General features: G+C 32.2%; 1 protein-coding gene across 1 annotated transcript in view; it reads left to right on the top strand.

The window, feature by feature from the left end:
- The first annotated feature begins 4,370 nt into the window (after window positions 1–4,370).
- The window catches only part of LOC111696173 (uncharacterized), an 11,625-nt gene continuing 6,125 nt past the window's right edge, over window positions 4,371–9,870 (top strand). The window contains exons 1-7 of the mRNA XM_023465722.1: window positions 4,371–4,537; window positions 5,390–5,475; window positions 6,558–6,613; window positions 7,292–7,868; window positions 9,013–9,058; window positions 9,406–9,470; window positions 9,816–9,826. Of these exons, the coding sequence (XP_023321490.1) occupies window positions 7,346–7,868; window positions 9,013–9,058; window positions 9,406–9,470; window positions 9,816–9,826 (645 nt within the window). The 5' untranslated portion in view covers window positions 4,371–4,537; window positions 5,390–5,475; window positions 6,558–6,613; window positions 7,292–7,345. The remainder of the gene's footprint in view (window positions 4,538–5,389; window positions 5,476–6,557; window positions 6,614–7,291; window positions 7,869–9,012; window positions 9,059–9,405; window positions 9,471–9,815; window positions 9,827–9,870) is intronic.

The following is a 9,870-nucleotide window of genomic DNA, read 5'->3' on the forward strand; positions in this document are numbered from 1 at the left end:
ATAATTAAATTCTAAATTTAAATATAGACTATAAACGATCTAAATTATTCAAAGGTCGAATATTGTATATTTGTTGAACATTTTAACCAAGTTCGTTTAATTATTTAAATTGGCAAAATAAAGTTGAAACTCTTTACAATATTACTGAATGAAATTTAAAGGGCGTGTTTATGAGTTTTTAAATGGGAAAACAAAACAAAAGAACAAGATTTACATATTAAAATAATTACTTCCCATACGTAGAGTAGATGACATTTCTATAATAATACATTTAATTATATTACATAATTTTAATAATCTAAGATTCATACTTCATTCAATGACCTACAGATCCAAATTGGACAGCAAACCATAGATGAGCTTTTAAAAGCTTAAACCCGACTAAACCCCAAACTCGGGCTTAGATAGAACACAAGTCATGATTGGTTCTGATTCGACCAATGAGAGACTGTTTTGCAAGCATCAGTACTGATGGTTCTAGTAGTAGTTGTTCTAATTGTTCTAGTAGCATTTTTGAAGCTTCTTGAAGCTGTCCTAATAGATGTGTTTCTTCTACTGACTGAAACAACTGGTGAATTATTGCAAGCTACGCTCTTATTTAAAAATTGTACACCGTAAAAATGTCTCATTGGTATCAAATGAATCCTAAAGTTTTTCTCTACAATACTACTCATTCAACTCAACTACCATGTTTAGCCGGTCTCTCCCTTTAATGGATTTTTTTATTGCGGTTTCTCTACAAAAATGACCTGCCCATTTCTCTCTTAGATTTAAAATTTAGAAATTATCAAAATTAAACACTTTTCGAGTTAGGAAATAGACAATATCTTCCACATTTTGAATCGGATGAATGTTTCAAGGATTAAAGAACCGTTGTGAATCAGGCATGTTCCTTTTTTTAAATGGAGATTTATTTAAAATTACAATGAAAATATATTACTGAAAGCAAATATAAATGTGTATCTGTTCCCTGCATTCATTTAATTTATACAACTGGATAGGAGTAAATATTAATGTAATCTTCAGGGGACATTTAATCTAGTTTTATATCTAATATATATAAATTATATATAAGATATATATATTAGTAATCTGATTAATATCATTATAGGATACATAAAATGATATCAATATCACAAAGTATCTTTAAGTATTTATGCTGATTGTGAGTACAACTATAATAGCAGGAGGGAAAAAATGTTTAATCGGAAGGGGGGTGCAGGAGGTATTCTTATTAGGTGAAGAAATCAAATAATTCAGAAAGACACAATTATAACCGTGGTTTAGGAATACGACATTTAAGCATACTTAGTTGTATTTGGTATTGTTATAAAGAAAATAGTGCTAATGAAATCTTAAAACTGATTCTAGTGTTCATGCACATTTTGATATGGTTCATGTGTATTGTATTCATCCATGCGAAGATGGCAATGCCAGATTTTCATCGATACCCTTTAAAGCTTTGTCTGATCAAGTATGACTTAGATATCCATGTTTTTGTTTCTTTAAATTGTTTGTTTTCCTTTGTGGTTCCCCTGCAAAAGTGACTTGCCCCTTTCTTGCTTGTAGGGAGCAATGAATAAATTATCAGAATTAAAGACTTTTCAAGTTGGAAAACGATCCTTACTTCCCCATTTTTGATCAGATTAAGGTTTCAACGGTACCTTTGTAAATCGGGCTCTGTCATCTTTGGATGAAGGGTCACTTCTGTATGCCAAGTCCATTGGCGCCTGATCCAATCAGGGTTCAGACATGTGTTTGTTATCTATTCTGAACAAATAGAAATAGTTTGGCGGTAACATCTATCTTTCTATCTATCTCAATATCCAATCAGAGTAATGAATCCTTTAATCGGCGCTATCAGTAAATGTAATTATTTACTGCTACTGAAACTATGGTGCTTTCAGTTCCAAGTCCATATATATAGATATCCCGCGGACGTATCTAGCTCTGCTTTGATTTGTGTAATGGTATTGAGAACATGATATGCTGATGTTACATGAAGGGATAAGATTAAGCTCTGTAAGCTATAATACACAGATTACAGGACTCGCTATAATTTTTAATCCCTTTATCTTTTCAACCCCATGTCGCCGACCTTTGATAGTTAGAACTATGCATTCTGTTAGATCAAATAGTCTGAGTTTGAAATATCCGGTTGCAAAGATGTAGAGATTACAAATTTGAGTTTGTTGCAAAACCCCGGTTCCTGTACGTTTGTGTAAAAAAGAAAATGGAAACACTACGCTGAAATGTTTATAATGTTAATGGACAAAATGAGTTTTTTTTTATATCTTAAAGAGTTAAGATAATATTAATATTATTTTATTGACTCCAAAACTGGAACACTTCAAAACTCCTAAACTCCTTATAGCTTAACGAAGAAATACAAACACATTTAAAGATCTAATTTTTTATTATTTCATACAAAAAATGTCTGCTTTTACAAATATCAAAGGATGCAATTATGCATTTGAATCTTTCATATCGCTCTTGAATGTCCTTGATTTGTTGAGGTTGGGTGTCTTGGTATAAATATTTACAGAAGATGGCAAAAAAACTGCTTTATCAATTTTGAGGAGAAAAAAATTGGTCGTATTAATCTATGTTTCGTTACAACCCGAATACAGAATTAATACATTAAAATTTAAAAATGTGTTTGCACTGCATAAACTGGTTTTAAGCTTGGCCCGGATTTGACATGATGACACTCTATTTTTACTGAAGCCAATTTTTCCTTTACAAACCGGTTACTAGCTGATTTTACTACCAAACCGGTGATCAGCTTATTTATTTTACAAACGCATTATCAGTTTATTTTGTTTTCAAACCGGTTATCAACTGATATTATTTTTTAACTGGCTATTAATTGATTTGATTTAGAAGTTTTTTCCAGCTGATTTTGTTTTGAAACCGGTTATTAGCGGAATACTAATTACAGATGTTAAAATGTCCGACAATTCCTCCGGACCGGAGTCAAAGTGCAGAGGTTTTAAACCAAACAGAAAAAGCAGGAGAGGTAAATATTTCATGATATTTTTGAATTTTATATTTTAGACAGTATCAGAACCAGAAAAATGTGGAATAGGAAGACGACATTATAGCAACACTTTAGTGTATTTAATGATGTTACAAAGCAAATAGTTTTACTTTATAACTTATCAAATCATTAAATTAAATGAGTCTGTGTACACTGCACAATAGCTGTGTATCATATTTATTGGAATATTTAAAGTAAAAAATTGAGTCTAAAAGTCGTCTTCCTATTCTAGAGTTTTCTGGTTCTCACCGTATACCTACTATGAAGAAATTGTGTGAAAACTAATATTGTTAAATTTTGTTTACAACAGTTCAAACTAAAATTAACAAAGACGACAATTATTCCGTTTTATTCTGGGTCATCATCTGTATTTTTCATGAAAATACATGTTAAAATTTTTTTTACTTTATTTATTTTGGATTATTATTTTAGTTTGATGAGGTAAGACTGACCAGCCATCAGAGCAGGGTTCAACAGTCCCTGGAGAAACTAGTATAACTATAACTACACTAATGTGCTTTACCTGTCTGTATCGAAATATTTTCAGTCATATATTGATCTCAATTATTCAAAATTCGAAAAAATAATGCATAATAAGATTTAATACCTTACAGACTTATATATTTAAAATACATAGCCCCAGCAAAAAGTATAATATAACGACTAAACAAAATTTCACATTTAATGGATAAATATGAGTTAAAAATTAAGGACTCGCTGGACTTTAAACAAGGACCTCTACAATAGAGTTTAACGTGCTATAGAAGAAAACCTTTAACTGTGTTAGACCTTATCAAAATGATCCACATAGTTAAAAGACTTGAAACCAGTTTGTTTCTCTATGTAAAAAAACTCCTCTCTACTTAAAATCCAGAAGTTTAAGATAAGAAAGGTCAAAATTATATAATAAATAGCAGTTTTAGAAAAAAAAACCTTATTAAACTAACAAAACATTTTAAAATATTTTTAAGGGACTCGACTGTAAGTGTAATTTTAAATGACCCTCCGTGCCAAGATGGCAATGCATAATTCACAACGATATCCTTGAAACCGTTATCTGATAAATGTAGAAGATATTGTCATTTTGTTAAATTCTTCTATGTTTTCCTGCATTGGAAATGCGCAAATCACAACTGAAAAATCAGTTTTTTTAAATTGTAATCATTGATACTATACATGATGAGACAAAGATTTAAAGATTATTGTTATGAATCGGGAGTTGTCATCTTTGCCTGGAGGGTCACTTAAACATTACGTCTAGAGTTCCTTGAAGTGTAAAAGTTAAATCTTTTTAAACCAGGAGTAAGAATAGGATTTTCTTTGTAGATTTAGAGGTCGGGCGCAGGAAGGAGAAGGACACAGGGACGGCAGTTCTCCTTGTATTCCTGATAGGACAGGATGGAGAAGAGAGAGGAGTTCGGAGGGATGGAGACGGGAGCGGAGTAGACCATCAACACCTGGTTCAACCTGCTCAACACCCTGTCCAACATACTCAAGGTAGGACAGAGCCGAACCCACTGCAATATCAAGGAGTACTTGACAAAATCCTGCTCGATTTTTGTGTGAGAGCGTGCGCACATCTCTTGATTTGCAGTGTGCCATCATGCATCAGGTTGCAAAATAGAGTTTTAGGCAAGTAATCAGTTCACTTTTATGCATTGCAATTGTATGCCAAAAAGTGCAATCTCATAAATAACTAATTTATACAGTTTACACCTTTTAACAACCTTTTAATGGGAATTTGTTTCGAAAATTGCGCAAAACAGAATAACGCAAAATCGAAATAGCGCAATTTTGCGCCTAATGAAGTTTCAATGATTGCACAAAGTGCTATTTTTCCGCGCAAAAAAATACGCTTTCTTTCGAAAAAATTGCGCAAAAATTTTGTTTATGGAAACCCTGTAGCTAGGCAATTATAAGATTTATTAATCAAATTTTTAGACACCCTTGACTTTAAAGTGTCTCACCGCCTTGGCCTTCTCGCCACTTGTTTGTCCTATTTTTACAAAAAAAAAAAACTCCTCGATTTTTGCGTCAGAGTAAGCTCATCTTGGTTTGCAGTGAACAGTTCAGGGAAGGATCTAATTTATCAATTGGGCAGAACCATCAAGTGGTAGAGCTATGCAAAGGAATGTTTTAAATTAATGGAAAAAGTTGGTAAAAGTGGCCAAGCTGAAGTGCATGCATGGAAGCCAAAACGGGGTAAAATGATAAAGGAGCGATTAAAACAAAATCCATGGCAAAAATCATGTGACACGTAAACATCAAAATGTTTTGTTAAAAATCTCAAATTTATTGAGAAAACTAGCTTTGATTAGTTTTTTGTAAATGTCGACAACTTCTATTCAGACAGGGAGGATGGAGAACTGGAGTAACCGGTTTATCCAACCCTTCACCCAGTCACAGCAATTTCTCCATCAAATCTCTGCAAATAGGTGAATCCATACTTTCTTAAACATATCTAAACACACATTAATATAATTCTAAACACACATTAATATAATTCTAAACACACATTAATATAATTCTAAACACACATTAATATAATTCTAAACACACATTAATATAATTTTAAACACACATTCTAAACACACATTAATATAATTCTAAACACACATTAATATAATTCTAAACACACATTAATATAATTCTAAACTGTGAAGATTATATATTTACTGATATTCTTAGGATATAAATATATTACAAATTCTATAAATATGTTGAGAATTAAGCTTGAAGATCTTCTCCTCTTCCTGGTTCTAGTCAGACTGGCTCCTGGATTCTCTTTTCATCCTTCCCGGATTTTTATCCTTCCATCTCTTGTGGATTCTTAGTTTGTGATCTCTACAAAACACACATTAATATAATTCTAAACACACATTAATATAATTCTGGTCCTGCTCCAAAACCTTTATTTGGAAATTTCTACAAATAGGAAATTGAACAAAAGTGACTTTTTGACAGCCTATTTCCGTTTAGGTTCGTTTATAGATTTAAGTACTTCATTTTAGTAATTCATTTTAGAGATTCATGGAATTTTAACATATGTATATAGAAGAGTTCTATAAAATTTAAAATTCGGTGATGGTGATGGACCAAACCTCTGTTGAGTTAAAAAAGTAGATGTTAGTTCCCCATTTATTAAAAATATATTTCAGTCTTGGTTGACCCTCGTCAGGGTTTTCTGAACAATTTTTACAAAAAAAAATTCAACATCATTGGAATTCAATATCCGAGTTCAATATCCGAGTGCACAGAATTAATAAATAATATTAAAAACACTTTTAATTTTTTCGTATTAATATTTTCAACAACACTTCTGATTTTTTCCTCAAGTTTTTTTTTCATTAAATCCCTAATTTAAGGGGCCCATTTATGAATTTTGAGAAAAGTAAAGTTTTTTAATAGTCTTAGAAGTCCAAGTGGAATACTATTTTGCTTCTGTAAAATGGGTTTAGAAAAATGTCTCACCCCTAAGATGTACACAGTTTTATGTTCAATAAACTAATAATTTAAGGAAATGGAGCAACCCTGTCAGCTTACAGAAAACCATACCTGGGGTGGAGATCACAGGTATTATACCCACGAAACATGACAATTGAGAGAAAACTCGAATGTCCTCTTTGATATTTGAAAAAAGATGCGGCATTCATTTGTGAACAGTGTTTCAGAAGTAACAATTCTTGAGTTAATAATCATAGTATAACTCGTAGTACTGGTATTTTCAAAATGTGGTCTGCCTATTTTTGCTTTTGGAATAGTTTAGTTTACCCGTGTAATTTATTTATTTTTCCTAAAAAATGAGAAAACTACATTAAAGTGTACATTCCTTCACGCTGTTTTAAGAGGAGAAATAGGGCAGAGATCAGTTCAAAATCATGTAGATTTAGTCACAAAACATGATCGGTCTAAATATCAGGTGTTCTATCATGATTACACTAGACCTATCATTATGCATCTTGCTTTTTTCCTAGCCTCAGTTCTTGACCCCCTTGCAACCAATACTCTGACAGGGCCTGACCTAACTTAAAATAAAATAAGAATTGTAAATACTTTTTATTTTCTAAAGTTTGTTTTTTCGGAGAACTGTCTTTTGCGGAGTTTGTGGTTCTGCGGAGTTTGTCTATCTTTATTTTGTGATTGGACCAGTGCAGTGCACAGATTGGAAATCAGAATTCTGTGAATAGATTCTATCAAATACAGACATTTTAATGCCAAGTAAAAAAATATTTTATACTGATCACTCTTTAGGAACGTGTGGACTCTCTTTACTGTTCTCCAACTCAACGCTTGGCTTCCTCTATTATGCAAAGACAACAGAGCGAGGCTGCCGCGCAATCAAACAAAGAAAAGATGGCGGACCATTTGCCGGAACCCAATGTGCTCCAATATTTGATTCTCCAACACAACGGGTTAAATGATTTAATTTCGAAAGACTTTGGTGACCCACCGCCCCCAACACAAATTAATAATATCCAACCTGCTAAACCACAAAATGGCCTTACAGAAAATGGTGGACACAGAAATAATCAAAACAATGATTGTGATAAAAAATCAAAATTAAATCGGCCAAAAGCCCCTCCACCTCCACCCCCACCATCTAGTTTAATGTTTGATGATAATGTGACTAAAAATGACAGTTCCTTTGAGGACAATCTTCCATGCAGCAGCAACCCCTTGATTGACACAAATGGTCATTTGTCCGATCTTATTGGCGGTGGGTCACAAGAGATAAAGCATCAATATGAGTATGAACAATCGTCACTATGTCATGAGATTCCTCAACGAAATGTTCAGGACAAAACCCGGCTTCCAATTAATCAAAGTGGTGAGAAATCAATAAAACCATTTTTACGATGCAAGGTTTTAAAAAATATATTGCCGATTTGATTTCAAAAGTTCATTTGAACTTCTATTACCAAATGTAACTAAGTGAAAACTTTTGATTTGATAGATATAAATTTAAATCGGTTTGAATAAGTTGAACTATTTATAATTAGATATTCAACCAGTCTATAATGATGAACCTGAAACTAAAGCAAGCTACATGGAATATATCTTTTAATTGTTTTTTTTTGCGAAAGAAAATACTCAATTCTTCATGAGATAACGAATTAAAGCTAACATTTTTAAAAATGTCCAAAAGTAAGCCAATTTAAGGTTAAAATAATTTAGTTCGTAGGATTCTTAAAATTAAAAAAAAACATCATAATATTGTGAATACAGCAATATAGAAAGATTTAAATTAACGCAAACTAACATTGATCTGCAATCAAGTCGTGTTTAAAAAAACTGGGACCTGTCCCCAGAGGGACATGTCTGATTCAAAACTGTACCCATAAAACTTTTATCTGATCAATAATGTGGAAGATATTGATCTTTTTCAAGCTTAGAAAGTGTTTAATTCTGACAATTTTCTCGTACTGTTTCTGAAGCAGCAATGCGCAAGTCACTTTACAGGGAAACCACAATTAAATAAGATCGATATTTACACAGATATTTCTTTATCAGACATAACTTTACAATACTTTGAAATTGCATGCTCGATAAGGTCACTTTCATTACATTTGCAACAGTGTCGCTATTGCTAAAAAAAGACCCAAGCAAAAAGTGATTTTTAAAGCGTCGAGGCCAAAAAAAAAATCATGCCAAAAAAAATTAGCATAACTTAATAAAAGTAAGTTTTTGGAGCATAAAATTTTGGATTGTAAGAACTTCTATACGAAACCCCTTAAAGGGATTGCACGCGCAATTTCAAGTGACCCTTCTCGTTTCAAAGATGGCAATGCCCGATTCACAATTGAAACCTTTATCTTATCAGTAATGTGGAAGTGTAATGCGAATAGGGCGTGGAGGCCCAAGAGTCACTTTACTTGAAATTGGGCTCACAGTCCCTTTAAATCCCAGTAGAAACGATGCCCCCGAGGTATACCTGTAAACAAAGAATGGTGCAAAGTATTAAATATTTGTAGAACCGCAGTATACTCTTCCCTACAATACTACAGAACACACCACCAGGGATATATAAACTCAATCAAATCAAAAATATAGATTTTTTTTTCAAAAATCTAGAATTTATTTATTGAGTGGCAAAAGAATATGGAAAAGAAAATCAGATTTTGTAGCAAAGACCCAATTATTTTTGTCCCGAATCTAATTTAAAAAATTAGTTCCAAACATATTTCAAAAAAAGTCCTAAAATTATTCCTCAAAATAATCACAAATTTCCAAATTTCCAAAACAAGTCTTAAAGCTAGTCATGAAATTAATCCCAAAATAGTCTCAAACTAAACTTAAAACTAGTTCCAAAAAAAGTTTAAATATTTTAAAATAAAATGCCTGATTAAGCTGAATATTGTATTAAGAAGGATCCTGGAAAAATTACCAATGTCAGCCCAAGATCAAAAATACTTAAAAAGGAAAAATTTCGGTTCATTTCCTTAAACCCTAGTTAAACCACAAGTAACACTTAGAGAAAAAAAGTGTACTCCGATTAACCGTCTGGACACAGAGTGCTGGATGATTTTTGAAATTCCACACGGGCAACGCCGGGCACTTATGAAATAGTTATTCTTAAGTTCTTCACTTTTTCTATGATTATATTTTAATCTAATGAAACTGTTGTTTAGAGTGCAAACCTGGTGATACATGATAGCATCAAACAGGAAAGAATAACATTATTTTACATTAGATAAATTTTAGTAACTTTTGGTTGATAGGTTGGTTTTATTGATTGATATTGATTTCTCTAGATAAACAACATAAAATTATCAAGATGATCAGTTGGTAGGTAGGTAGGTAGGTAGGTAGGTAGGTAGGTAGGTAGGTAG

Source organism: Eurytemora carolleeae, unplaced genomic scaffold, assembly GCF_000591075.1.
Source record: "Eurytemora carolleeae unplaced genomic scaffold, Eaff_2.0 scaffold80, whole genome shotgun sequence".
NCBI classification, from domain to species: domain Eukaryota; kingdom Metazoa; phylum Arthropoda; class Copepoda; order Calanoida; family Temoridae; genus Eurytemora; species Eurytemora carolleeae.